The following is a 14,659-nucleotide window of genomic DNA, read 5'->3' on the forward strand; positions in this document are numbered from 1 at the left end:
CATAAATGTTAGCTATTTTCATAGCTTCATTGTATAAAGGTGACTTCTAGAGCTACTTCGGACTTAATAGTGCTAGTACTTATCCTTGAAAGTCACTTAAAGAAAGCATTAAATCAAAAATAACTTTGTACCAGTGATGTACACAAGTTTATAAAAGAAAAATGAAAGGTGGGGCGTCTGGGTGGCTCAGTGGGTTAAGCCTCTGCCTTCAGCTCAGGTCATGATCCCAGGGTCCTGGGATCAAGCCCCGCATTGGGCTCTCTGCTCAGCAGGGAGCCTGCTTCCTCCTCTCTCTCTCTGCCTGCCTCTCTGCCTACTTGTGATCTCTGTCTGTCAAATAAATAAATAAAATCTTTAAAAAAAAAATGAAAGGTATTAATTCAAAAAGTTCATGTTAGTTAAAACAGTTATAATATTTAATTTAGAATAAAATTAGTACAAATCACAGATTCTTAGAAAAGGTGCAGGGATCTGAGAAAGCAACTTATCATGATGTACTATCTCAGCAGCATACAAAATACCTCCACTTTTTTTTCTAGAATTCTCACTTCTTAACTTCTTAAACTTGTTGTTTGAAAAGTAATGTGAAAAAGATAATTTCATATTAAAAATTTTTGGTATCTCCAGCTAAAAGGTCATTAGGTAGTGCCATTTTATTTTACTATTTTTTGAGAGAAAGGGCAGGAGCAGGGGGCAAGGGGAAGGGGATAGAGGGAAACAGAAACAGAATCAATCAGACTCCATCCCCAGCACAGAGCCTGATGTGGAGCTCAATCTCACAGCCCTGAGATCACGACCTGAGCAGAAATCAAGAGTCTAACAACACTTGCCCAAATGAGCCACCCAGTAAACCCTACATGGTACCATTTTAATAAGACAAACCTTAGGCAGAAAAGAATATTATACAAGGTACCATAAAGACAAAATATGCATGGGAAAAAAATATGCATGTTCCAGCTGACCAAGTCCAAAGCTGATGAGGGATGCCCGTGAAGAAGGAAACTATGAATACAGTTTCCTAAGATATTCCTCTAAAATCACATCGGGGGGGGCGCCTGGGTGGCTCAGTGGGTTAAGCCACTGCCTTCGGCTCGGGTCACGATCTCAGAGTCCTGGGATCGAGCCCCGCATGGGGCTCTCCGCTCCTGCTTCCTCTCTCTCTGCCTGCCTCTCTGCCTGCTTGTGATCTCCATCTGTCAAATAAATAAATAAAATCTTTAAAAAAAAAAAAAAATCACAACGGAAGCTATAGGTAATCTTTAGTACAACATTTTCTGAAATTTTATAAACACTAGCCATCATTTATGTGCTATCACCTGGCATTACTTTATAAATAAGTATGTTACATGCTTAAAAAACAAAAACAGGGGCTCCCGGGTGGCTCAGTGGGTTAAAGCCTCGGCTTTAACCTCGTTTAAAGCCTTCGCTCAGGTCATGATCCCGGGGTCCTGGGATCAAGACCCGCACTGGGCTCTCTGTTCAGTGGGGAGCCTGCTTTCCCCTCTCTCTCTGCCTGCCTCTGCCTACTTGTAATCTCTGTCAAATAAGTAAATAAAATCTTTAAAAAAAACAAAAAACAGAAAAACAAATAAAACCTTGCTGTTACCTGCATACATGCTTGCATGAAGTTGTTTTTTTTTTTAAAAAGATTAATTTGTCATAGTTTCTTTCAAGAGAGAATAGGCTAATAACAAATTATAGTAGCTCATTAGAAAACTGATCTATACCTTCAAAAAGCAAATTTTTTTTTTTAGATTTTATTTATTTGAAAGACAGAGATCACAAGTAGGCAGAGAGACAGGCAGAGGGAGAGGAAGGGAAGCAGGCTCCCTGCCGAGCAGAGAGCCCAATGAGGGACTCGATCCCAGGACCCTGGGATCATGACCTGAGCCGAAGGCAGAGGCTTTAACCCACTGAGCCACCCAGGCGCCCCACCTTTCAAAAAAATTGATTATTCATCTACTCTCTTGCTTTTTCATCAATCTCTAGTTTCTCATTAAAAAAAAAACAAAAACAAAAAACCTCTAGTTTCCATTTTAGAGGTTAAAAAACACACACACAAATCTGGGGCACCTGGGTGGCTCAGTGATTAAGTTAAGCCTCTGCCTTCGGCTCAGGTCATGATCTCAGGGTCCTGGGATCCAGTCCCACATCGGGCTCTCTGCTCAGCAGGAAGCCTGCTTCCCCTCTTTCTCTCCGACTGCCTCTCTGTGTACTTGTGATCTCTGTCAAATAAATAAACAAAAATCTTAAAAAAAAAAAAAACACACATAAATCAAATATACTGACTTTTATTGTCAGTAATAAAAGGAAAGGTTTTTTTTGTCCATCTCAAATTATCTCAAAATTATCTCATTCATTTATTCAAACAATCTATTTGAGTCCACTATTTTGGTAACTGTATATACAATGATAAACAAGAAGGACAAAGGTCTTGCCCTTTAGGAACCAACAATCTAATAGGGAAGACTGACATTAAAAAGTAAAAGTAAACAAGTGCATTTTTTTTTAAAGATTTTATTTATTTATTTGAGAGAGAGAGAGTAAGAGAGAGCATGAGAGGCGAGAAGGTCAGAGGGAGAAGCAGACTCCCCATGGAGCTGGGAACCTGATGCGGGACTCGATCCCAGGACTCCAGGACCGTGACCTGAGCCGAAGGCAGCTGCTCAACCAACTGAGCCACCCAGGCACCCAACAAGTGCATTTATATAGTATACCGTCAGATGCCCTGAAGTGCTATAAGGAAAATAAAGTAGGATTACTGGAAAGAGTGGGGCAGGCAAGGGGAGGAAGAATACCATTTTAAACAGGCCAATCTGAGGAGGTAACACTTGTGCAGAGATCTAAATGATGAGAAGAGGCCAATCTTGCAAAGATGTGGGGCTGCACTACCCAAGAGGCCCAGCCACTAGTCACATGTGGCTATTAAACACTTGAAACGTGGCTAGTTCAAAATGAGATGTGAGGTAAGTGTAAAAGACACACTGGACTTTGAAGATTTAGTAAGAAAAAAAGAGGGTTAAGTATCTCATTAATAATTTTCATGTTGGGGACGCCTGGGTGGCTCAGTTGGTTGGACAACTGCCTTCGGCTCAGGTCATGATCTCGGAGTCCTGGGATCGAGTCCCACATCAGGCTCCCAGCTCCACAGGGAGTCTGCTTCTCTCTCTGCCCTTCTCCTCACTCATGCTCTCTCTCCCTGTCTCTCTCTCAAACAAATAAAATCTTTAAAAAAAAATAATTTTCATGTTGATTATATGCTGAAATAATATCCTAGATAAATAAATAAAATGTATCATTAAAATTAGTATCACCTATTTCTTTTTATTTTTTTGAATGTGGCTACTAGAAAATTAAAAACCAAGTATATGTCTCATATTATATTTATAACGGACAATGCTGGTCTAGAAAGAGGATTCCAGGGAGAGAAGAGAAGATGAATACACCAGAGACAAGAAACAGCTTCCTGTTTTTAAGGACCTTTAAGAAAACCAACATAGCAGGAAAGAGTAATCCAATCACAAAAGGCTGGAAAAGTGGCAAAGACCAGATCATGAACAACTCTGCAAACCAGGGAGCTATAAACTAAATACGTGTCCCTCCCAAAATTCATTAAATTGAAGTTTAATCTCCCATGTGATGGTATTTGGAAGTGGCGCCCTTGGGAAGTGTATAGCCCTCATGAATGGGATTCATGCCCTTATAAAAGAGATCCTAGATGGGGTGCCTGGGTGGCTCAATAGGGTTAAAAAAGATCCTAGAGCGCTCCCTCACCCCTTCCACACAAGAGGGCCATCTATAAACCAGAAAGAGGGCCCTCCCTAGACATGGTATCTGCTCGCACCTTGAACTTGACTTCCAGCCTCTAGAACTGTGAGAAATAAATTTCTGTTATTTATAAGCCACCCAGTCTATGGTATTCTAATATCCTGAACAAACTAAGATACAGGGTAAAGAGGTTGAATCTTAATCCAAATACAAGGGAAGCTACTAAAAAATTTTATGTGGAAAAAATTATTCTAAGTTCCCACCGCCTATCCCATTTGTAGATAGTTGGTTCATTCTGCTAGTATAGACTTCAAAAGATTAGCTAATACAGTGATTCCAAAGAGGGGTCCCTGGTTCCCTAAGGGCCAATGTAGATAATAATCGAGAGTCCGTGAATTGATATTAATATTTCAAAAAGCTTATTAAAAACTGCACCTTTTCTGCAAAGGGAACTGCAAAGACTAATTGATTTTTTTTTCCTTTCCTTGTGGCTGAAATTATAATTACTCAACTAGTCCTCATGTGGCATATGTGATATGTATTAGTCCTTGTACACTATGTCATTTAGGATTAATTTTTTTTAAAACATGTATTTCATTTTTTCACTCAAAAACAAGTTCAGACTCATGGAAGAGAGGAGTAGTATTTTCAGAAATCAGTCACTTCACGAACACTGAGCCCACAGACCTAAGTCACAGGCCAGGACTGGACTCCTGGCTTCTAACTGTGCGCATCCAGCTCTAATTATGGTTTCACAAGCAATCACTCACTCCTTTTAAAAACTATAAATTCATCTAAGGACAAATAACAATTTATGCTAAGACAAGACAGATGATAAATCCCAGAAAAAAGAGCAGAGATTTTTAAAAAGATGAAAGATTATTTATGTAGTAAATGCCTTGTATTTATATGGTAAAATCTTATCTTTATTTATATATATATTCATTAATAAAAACAAAAGTAACATCATATATATACTCTTCTAATCTTTTGATGAATGAATAAAGGAATTCATTCATGCAAGAGACATTATCAGTGCTCACCACAACAAGAGACAATGTAAATCAGTTCATAAAGTCAAAAAGACCACTAGTCTCCTTCTTAATAACTTCCCTGTAAAAAAGATAATCTCATTTGATTATAAGCTTATCCATGTGGTCCCCACACTGGTAGATTTTATAACCTGTATGACACAGTGCATGTTATTAAGGAGGTGGCAAATGAAGTGGTTATGGACATGAATTAATCACACCAGACTTTTCAATCCAGGGCTCAGGCTTCTGTTCATTTGTTAATACAGGACACATCAGCATAGAAGCTCAGAATATGAGAAGAAGACAATTATATCCATCCCTCCTCCCATATAATCACTTAATATATGAACCTGGGTGAAGCACTTCAACTACCTATTTTCCATTTCCTCACCTGCAAAACAGAAAATAATGCCACCTCCTAAGGTGGCTGTCAGGATTAAATGAAGCAACAACTATGAAGCATTTACCAGTACTTACCACGTGGAAAGCAGGCAGTAAATATTAGGTATCATTGCTATTTCATTATAGAGTCTTACAAAATGGTGATTGTCACCTATATACAACCTGGCACTGTAAACAACTAACACTGAATGATTAATCCAAAAAGTGTACTGGCTAGTTATGGCATTCCTAAAAACAAAATTTAGGTTGTTATCCATCAGAAATGGATGGATCAGAAATGGATTTGGATATAACAGCACTTGTTTCCTAAAATATCTTACACAGGAATACTGTCTCTACCCTCCAATGAATTTCAGAAGAAAATGTTTTCTTCTCTATGAAATCTCACGAAAATTATGACTAATAATGCACTGTATTCTAGACACTTTTATTACTCCAAACGTATCTGTGACCAGCAGTGGAATTAGTACAAGCAAAAGGATATACTTAGGAACTTTTAGAAAACTCTGTCTTAACACCTCAGCAGATATTACTAGTACTCCTCCAGCCTCTTCAGTCTCTCCTAATCTCTTTTTCTTTCCCTTTCTCTTACTATTTTATTCTTCTCCAAAGATACTTACATCCTCCTCTCATCCCCTTTCCCTTCCCGTCTCATCATCTCATATTCTAAGCTCCCTATGATGGCTGGTCCTGCATTAACCAATGGAACAGAAGCCTGAGCCCTGGGGTTATTTCTGAAAGTTTAGCTGCATTCACTACTGGCCCAATTTCACTATAAAGAGTTTTATTTCCAGTGTATTTATTTTATTTTATTTTTTTTAAAGATTTTATTTATTTATTTGACAGAGAGAGATCACAAGTAGGCAGAGAGGCAGGCAGAGAGAGAGGAGGAAGCAGGCTCCCTGCTGAGCAGAGAGCCCTATGCGGGGCTCGATCCCAGGACCCTGGAATCATGACCTGAGCTGAAGGCAGAGGCTTTAACCCACTGAGCCACCCAGGTGCCCTTCTAGTGGATTTTTAAAACCAAGTTAGCACCGTATCATAGCATAATAACTAGACCTTGAATCTTCTTTGGTCTCATTAGAATGGAGGCTGATCCTTGTACCTCTCCTTCCCCAGCCTTCTAGGTACCAGGCCAAACATTTTAAGACTATTTATTTATTTATTTGACAGACAGAGATCACAAGTAGGCAGAGAGGCAGGCAGAGAGAGAGGAGGAAGCAGGCTCCCTGCTGAGCAGAGAGCCCGATGTGGGACTGGATCCCAGGACCCTGAGATCATGACCTGAGCGGAAGGCAGCGGCTCAACCCACTGAGCCACCCAGGCGCCCCCAGGCCAAACATTTTAAACTCCCAAACATAATCCACTGTTGGCCAAGGGTGGTATGAATTGCATAAAGGGAAACCTCACTAAATTGGAGGCCAAAGGCCAGGAGAGGGAGCTCTCATACCCCACCAATGTCTTCATTTGCAGAACCAACAGAGAGACCTTGCAAATCCAACTACCACCTCAGCAGGAGAAATAAAGATTTTCTCCTTACCTGGCAACAGCCCAGACAATAAGAGACTGTCACAACTCAATGACACTGAAAAGCCACTACATTTTGAACTCCCAGTTTACCCCAATGGACTTTTTGTTTATAAGAGCCCCTCCTGACTCTCCTCTTTCCTCTACAAAAAGAGGGGTACTCTTTCTTCTCCAGACTTGCCTAAGATTTTGCTGTAGTTTGCATGTCCTGAATCACAATTCTTTGCTATTCTTGAATAAATCCACTTTTCCTGGTAAAATAACTTGGCAGTTTTATTTTTTAAGATTAATGATGATAAGATAACTAACAACTAAGATACTATCAATGGTGGTCGGATCAGGGCAACTCTAACCCATGAAGCCTGTACAGCCGGCCAGTTTGTTTTTTTTAATACTTTATTTTTTCTTTAAAGATTTTATTTATTTGACAGAGATCACAAGTAGGCAGAGAGGCAGGCAGAGAATGAGGAAGGGAAGCAGGCTCCCTGCTGAGCAGAGAGCCCAATTTGGGGCTCGATCCCCAAATCCTGGGATCACGACCTGAGCGGAAGGCAGAGGCTTTAACCCACTGAGCCACTCAGGTGCCTCAGCAGGCCAGTTTTTTAAAGGCATACTTTAGCAGTCTTAACTAGGACATGCAGTCTGGAATAAAGACAAGCCCAAAATGCTTGTTAAACTCAAGTCAAACTCATCTCAATTCTAAGCTTAAATAAAATAATTACAGTATACTGGAACAACTAGTCTGCTGTCTGCTGCTTGTCATATGTGTTCTCTGAGAGGATCCTTCATCTTTCAGCCTGGTCTCTTCATTGTAAATGATGTCTAAGGTCCCTTTCAGAACTATTATGGCATGATATTGTCAGTATCAACCAAATTTTGTACAGGTGACCTTTGAACAACATAGTTCAAACCTACACAGGTCCCCTTACATGCAGATTTTAAAAACTAAATACAGTACAGTTCTGTAAATATACTTTCTCTACCTTATGGTTTTCTTTTTTTTTTTTTTTTAATATTTTATTTATTTGACAGACAGAGATCACAAGTAGGCAGAGAGGCAGGCAGAGGGAGAGGAGGAAGCAGGCTCCCCGCTGAACAGAGAGCCCGATGTGGGGCTCGATCCCAAGACCCTGAGATCATGACCTGAACAGAAGGCAGAGGCTTAACCCTCTGAGCCACCCAGGCGCCCCCTTCCTTATGGTTTTCTTTCTTTTTTTTTTTTTTTTTTTTTTAAAGATTTTATTTATTTATTTGACAGAGATCACGAGTAGGCAGAGAGGCAGGCAGAGAGAGAGAGAGGAGGAAGCAGGCTCCTGCCGAGCAGACAGCCCGATGCGGGACTCGATCCCAGGACCCCGAGATCATGACCTGAGCCGAAGGCAGCGGCTTAACCCACTGAGCCACCCAGGCGCCCCTCCTTATGGTTTTCTTAATGACGTTTTCTTTTCAGGGTGCCTGGGTGGCTCAGTCAGTTAAGCCTCTGACTCTTCCTTTCCACTCAGGTCATGATTTCACAGTGGTGAGACGTCAGGCTTCCTGCTCAGTGGGGAGTCTGCTTAAGATTGGCTCGGTGGGTTAAGCCGCTGCCTTCGGCTCAGGTCATGATCTCGGGATCCTGGGATCGAGTCCCGCATCGGGCTCTCTGCTTGGCGGGGAGCCTGCTTCCTCCTCTCTCTCTGCCTGCTTCTATGACTCTATGCCTACTTGTGATCTCTGTCAAATAAATAAATAAAATCTTTAAAAAAAAAAAAAAAAAAAAAAAAAAAAAGAAAAAAAGATTCTCTTCCTCTGCCCCAAAGACACGTGTGCATGCTTCTCTCTCTAAAATAAATAAATAAATCTTTAAAGAAAATATTTTTTTCTGGGGCACCTGGGTGGCTCAGTCAATTAAGCATCAGACTCCTCATTTTGGCTCAGGTCATGATCTCGGGGTCCTGGAATCGAGCCCCATGTCAGGCTCCCTGCTTAGTGGGGAGTCAGCTTGCCTCCTTTCTGCCCTTCCCCCCACACTTGCCCGCACTCCCTCTCTAATAAATAAATCTTCAAAAAAAAGTTTCTTTTAGCTTACTTTAAGAATATAGCATATAGGGGCGCCTGGTGGCTCAGTGGGTTAAGCCTCTGCTTCAGCTCCAGTCATGGTCTCAGGGTCCTGGGATCAAGCCCCACATTGGGCTCTCTGCTCAGCGGGGAGCCTGCTTCCCCCCTCTCTGCCTGCCTTCTGCCTACTTGTGATCTTTCTCTATCAAATAAATAAATAAATAAAAATCTTAAAACAAACAAAAAAAGAATACAGCATATATGTAACATATACCATGTGTATTATTTGACTGTTTATGTTATCGGTAAGGCTTCTAGTCAACAGTACGCTAGTAGTTAAAGTTTTGGAGGAGCCAAAGTTATATGCAGATTTTCAACTGTACTGGACAGGTCAGCACTCCTAATCCCCAACTCTGTTCAAGGGTTAAATGTATTTGAATTTAGACCATGGTCTTCACTGCCCCAAAGCTCTTCTGGAAACCACACCCAAGAAAACCAAAGCTAAAAATAAATAGAGGCACCAAGGAAGAGATTTCAAAAAGGGCCTGTGACGGGGATTGCACCCATCATACTTCAGTACTCTTCAGCAGAACTAAATCCAAACTACCACTGCAATGCTTTAAGAATATTCTGGCCACCACATAATTTGTGAACTCCTATGTAAACTCTATACTCATTCACTGATTAAACAATAAGTATAAGGTACTATGGGGACTTGCACATTTATATTACTTAAATAAAGGTCCTTAATTTCTCCACTGCCTAGAAGATTTGTGCTGTAAAAAAAAAAAAAAAAAAAAAAAAAAAAAAAAAAAACATGTAAATTCCTACAGCTAGGTCTTCGAGGAAATGAGAAGCATGAAAGAAAATTTCAAATGATGACTACCTTCCAACATGTCAACTAATTCCAACAACTTCCATTTATACCTCCTTTCTTCTTTATGCAATAATCAATTTAAAACCTTTTCCATATATTTAACAAAGAAAATGTAAATGTTTCTACTTTAATATCTAAAGAAACATTATTTATGGATAAAGTGCATTTTAAAAATATACAGTGAGTAGGAAAAGCACAACAGTTAAGATGAACTAAAGAAAGGATAATAGGAAATATCAATATATCAAGGGGTGTATGTGTGTGTGTGTGTTTGTATGTATACATATATATGTATATATATATAAATATATATATACCAAAGAAGTTTTTTCCACTGTTGGTAAAACTCAGCTTCACTAGGAGGAATGTCTAAAAAAAATCTACAGTCCTAATAACTTTATTATAAGGTTTTAGTCTATTAACTGTTACTTCATCATAAGTCTTGTGTCCTTAATTTTATTTCAATGCCTCACCACCTGTGAAGTGTGAATTCCAGGAGCATGCCTATGCTAAGAAAAGGTCTATAAAGCAATCAGTAGAACTTACATTTAACAGAAGTGAACTTAGACCTTCTACAGGCAGGGTGACAACTTGCTAAGAAACAGTGCGATAAAAATAGATCAGTTCCATAAAAGTAAAATAGAAACTTAACTATATTTAACTTTGAAATTAATGCAGCAAAACAGAAACAACCTCCTGATTAATTTGCCTAACTCACTGGCCTTGTTTCCTCCTCTCCAATGAAGCCCTGTGGAAACAGTCAAGAAGATGGTTAGTTGGTAATGTGATGCTACATTCTCTTGTTTTCCTCTGATCTTACTGGCCATACTTCTTAATCTCTTCAGTTGTTTCCTCTTCATCCTCCTCACCTTGAATGTTGGAGTGTCTCTAGGACTCAACCCTTGAGCCTCTTCTCTTTTCTATCCATATTCACTCCCTAGGTATTGTCATCCAATTTCATGGCTTTCAACTTACATCTATATAAAAATTTTGATCCCTGAGAGATGCCTTGCCTACATGACATCTCCATCTGAATGTCTAACGGATACCTCAAACTTAACATGTCCAAAACTGAACTCATCTTTCCCACCTGCTTCATTCAGTCTTATTTCAGTAAATAGAGGCACTTATAATTGTTTAGGCCAAAAATCTTACAGTTATCTTTGATCACTTTCTTTGAATATGAATACAATATCCAACTTATGAGCAAGTCCTGCTGGTTCTACCGCCAAAATAATCCAGCTTCTCACCACTTCACTGCTACTGCTTTGGTCTAAGCCAGGAACACCTCCCACCTCACATACCAAAAAAGAACCTCCTCCTAACTGGTCGCTTCTAACCTTGCCCCTAACAGTCTAATCAACAAGGCAGCCCAGCAATCCTTTTAGAAAGTACATCAAGTCTCATTGCACTGCTCGAAACCTTACAGTAGCTTACCACTTTAGAGTAAAAGCTCAACAATTATGTATCAGGCCCTATACAATCTTCCCTCCCCTTTCTCTATGCTCATATCTACTACCTTCCTCCTCCCTCAGCTCCAACTACCTTGGCCTCCTTACTGTTCCCTGCACAAACGAGGCACTCTTCAAACTCAGTCTCCCTGTGAACTGTCTCCCCTGCCTGCAATCTTGTTCCCCAAGACAATCTATGTGGCTTGCTTCCTCACCTCCATCAAGGTTCTAGTCTAAGGTCTCCATTTCTGTGAAGCCTTCCCTAGCCATCTCATTTAAAATCTGCAACCCCACCATCCCACCATTCTTTCAGCACTACCCCAGTCTCATTTCCCTGCTTTATTTTCCTTCACAGCACTTACTGACATGTAACAAACTATGTGTCTTCATTTTGTTCACTCTAAAATGTAAGCACTATGATAGCAGGGATTTATGACTGCTTTGTTCACAGCTGTCCCCAGTGCCTGGAACATAATCTACACCTTAAGGTTTTCAAAACTATTTGTTGAATGAATCACTGATACTTAAATATCATCAGACAAAAATATCACTTCAAAACACCAATTATAAGCAGAACTCTCAAGCATCCACATTCATGCATAGTGTTCCAAAAAGAGAAGCCAGTTAGAAATTTAAAATGAATTAGAAATTAATTTTTTACTGCTTACTTTTTGTTAAAGCCATCTGCACTTGCCTTAAGAGTCCCAGGCCACACCTACCGGTGTTGTTTTAGTTTTACTAAGCATACAGACTTCAGTCACTACTGACAAAAGGCCTCAAAGTGACCCCTTACTACAAATGATTAGGATGTTCAGGGGAGAAAGGACTCTAGAAAAATAAAAATAATCCCTTCAATCCCCAAAGAGGAATCTCTCCAGATCTCTCTGAAGGCATGTTTTCTAACTTCATATCCCTTAACAAAGTGATTCTTTTTTTTTTTTAAGATTTTATTTATTTATTTGAGAGAGAGAGACCACAAGTAGGCAGAGAGGCAGGCAGAGAGAGAGGGGGAAGCAGGCTCCCTGCCGAGCACAGAGCCCGACGTTGGGCTCAATCCCAGGACCCGGAAATCATGACCTGAGCCGAAGGCTTAACCCAACTGAGCCACCCAAGCGCCCAAACAAAGCGATTCTTTTTTTTTAAAAGATTTTATTTATTTATTTGACAGACAGAGATCACAGTAGGCAGAGAAGCAGGCAGAGAGAGAGGAGGAAGCAGGCTCCCTGCTGAGCAGAGAGCCCGATGTGGGGCTTGATCCCAGGACCCTGAGATCATGACCCGAGCTGAAGACAGAGGCCTCAACCAACCGAGCCACCCAGGCGCCCCACCAAACAAAGCGATTCTTAATATGTACAGGAAATCTTAACTGAATAAATAACATGACTATATAATTACACATACAGAAAAATCTGGTACTCATGCTTCTTTTCTAAAAACCTTTAACTAAAACTAGACTTAGAATTTTTGTTGAAAATGTTCTGCTGTGAACCTGGCTTAAAAAGATACTTGCTTAGCTAAGACACAGGTGGATCAGTACTGTATCTTACAGTTGAACACATTCTTTTCCTATTGTTTATTATTTAACACATTGTTCCCAGTCCCCTCTATTTCCCCCAAAAAAGAGTAAAAGAGAAAACAAAAATACACATTGGTGCAAGCAATCAGGCATGCTATGTCCAAAGCAAGCTGTTCTGGAAAGCTATGACCTAAGTGTTCAACACTGACACAGATAAAGTTCAGGCGATAGATGTCACTTGTCTCACCCATTAACAACACCAAAAATAAAGATTCAGATCCCAAGAAGGTAAGCAGAAAGAGGCGTGAATAAATGAAATCGGTCGTTTCTCCCCGGCCTCCTCCCGGCGCTGCGCACTCCGTACCGCCCTCCCCCCCATCATCCTTCAACCGCCCGTTTTGCCAGCATCGGTTCCCAGCTCGGCCCTGCAGTGCGCCAGCAAATGGGTGAAGAGGAGGGACCGGTGCCCCTCCAGGAAAAGCCCAACAGCAACACACGGTGCTCCCAAGTGCGGGGAGAACGTCCAACAATTAAACTCAGAAACAGTGTAGGCAGTGCCAACAAAGCGTCGTGCCAAGTCCCAAGCGATCAAAGGTCCTCCCTAGTCCCGTGACACCGCCAAATAGACAGGATTCCAAAAGGTGACGACCGTCATCGCCGAACGCGAGGCGGGAAGCAGCGCGGACCCGGAACAGTCAAGGATGAAGTCCGACCAGCCTCCAGCCTGCACTCGCCCTGCAGGCCGTCACCGCCGCGGTGGACGCCACCCCCGCGGCCCAGCGGGGTCTGTCACCGCCTCCCCCGAGGGGGCCAGAGCGCCGCGTCACGTGCTAGGGCTGAAACTTCGCAGTCAGGCGGGGGGTGGAGGGGGGTGGGATGCACGGGACCGCGGCAAGGCCGGGGAGTTAGCGCGCCCGGTGACTCACCGGACGCCTCCGCGTGCAGCTGCGGGCGAGAGGGACAGCGTGCCGGGTGGGGGCCGTGCCCTGGAGGCCGCCCCCGTCCCCGTTATTAATAACCCCGCGCCTGGGAGGCAAAAGCCTGAGGCTGGCGCCCTCATCGGCGCGACGCCCGCGGGCTCAGCAGCGCACCCTGCACGCGGAATAAATAACAATGTCATTAAATCGCCGCCGGGGCGCCGGTCCGGATGGAGAGCGGGCGCCGCCGGGAGCCGACTTTATCTAGAACCCGCCTCCCGCGCGTCCCCGCAGCGTCCCTCGCGTCCCTGAGGAGACCCCCGGCGCCGCCGGGGCCTGGCCTTACCCGCCAGCTCGTCGGGCTCCAGCCCGCTGTCTGCGTCGATCCCGCACAGCACGAAGTAGTGCGCGAAGCGGCAGGCGGCCGGGGAGGAGCCCGAGCCCGGGCCGGGCGCCGCGCCGCTCCCGCTCATCCCCGCCGCGCTGCTTCTGCCGCCGCCGCCTCTCGGGAAGGCTCGCCGCTATGCCTGCGGTCCCCGCGCGCCTGTCCTAGGGCGACACCGGCGCGCCCATGGCCGCGCAGCCGCCGCTCGTCACCGCAGCCTCGCTCCCCGCTCGGCGCCGGAGAAGCGGCCGCGAGCTCGCGCCCAGTCAGTCCCAATCCCGGTCCCGGGTGGGGGAGGGGCGCGCAGGGGGAGTGTCGGCGTGAGAGACTCGCGCCGCCGCAGCTGCGCTCGCGAACTGGAAGCCGCGGCGTCTGGCGCCCGCCGGTCAGCTGAGCGGCGCTCGGGCTGTGGGAGCGCTGGGAGGGCGGGGGCGCTGAGGACCAGCGCGTGGGGTGGGAGGGGGCTGAAAGGAGGGCGCGCTCGCGAGGGGCGGGAGCGCGCTCTCCGGCCGTGTGCGCGCGCGCGCGCGGCCCGCGGGCTGCGAGAGAGCGCCTAGCGCGGGCAGGATTAGTGCTCGGCAGCCGGGGCCGCGGCGCCGGGGGCGGTCGCACACACGCCTCCTGGCCTCTGCCAGCCGAGAGGGTTAGCCGCGGCGCAGGATTCTGGCTTCCCAAGAAGATGCTACCTATCCTAATTAAAAAAAAAAAAAAAAAAAAATGCAGCTTTGGGGAAGTCTGAGATCGT

General features: G+C 43.7%; 1 protein-coding gene across 4 annotated transcripts in view; it reads right to left on the bottom strand.

Annotated features, from left to right (window-relative positions):
• Positions 1 to 14,338, bottom strand: part of DENND5B (DENN domain containing 5B) — a 214,270-nt gene extending 199,932 nt beyond the window's left edge. For 2 of the 4 annotated variants that reach the window (XM_059185891.1, XM_059185889.1), the window contains exon 1: positions 13,876 to 14,337. In XM_059185891.1, the coding sequence (XP_059041874.1) occupies positions 13,876 to 14,002 (127 nt within the window). In that variant the 5' untranslated portion in view covers positions 14,003 to 14,337. Of the gene's footprint in view, positions 1 to 13,875 lie in introns of all 4 variants that reach the window. The other 2 variants (XR_009356769.1, XM_059185892.1) reach the window with 2 other exon arrangements.
• Positions 14,339 to 14,659: the final 321 nt, after the last annotated feature.

Source organism: Mustela lutreola, chromosome 8 (genome assembly GCF_030435805.1).
Source record: "Mustela lutreola isolate mMusLut2 chromosome 8, mMusLut2.pri, whole genome shotgun sequence".
NCBI classification, from domain to species: Eukaryota; Metazoa; Chordata; class Mammalia; order Carnivora; family Mustelidae; genus Mustela; species Mustela lutreola.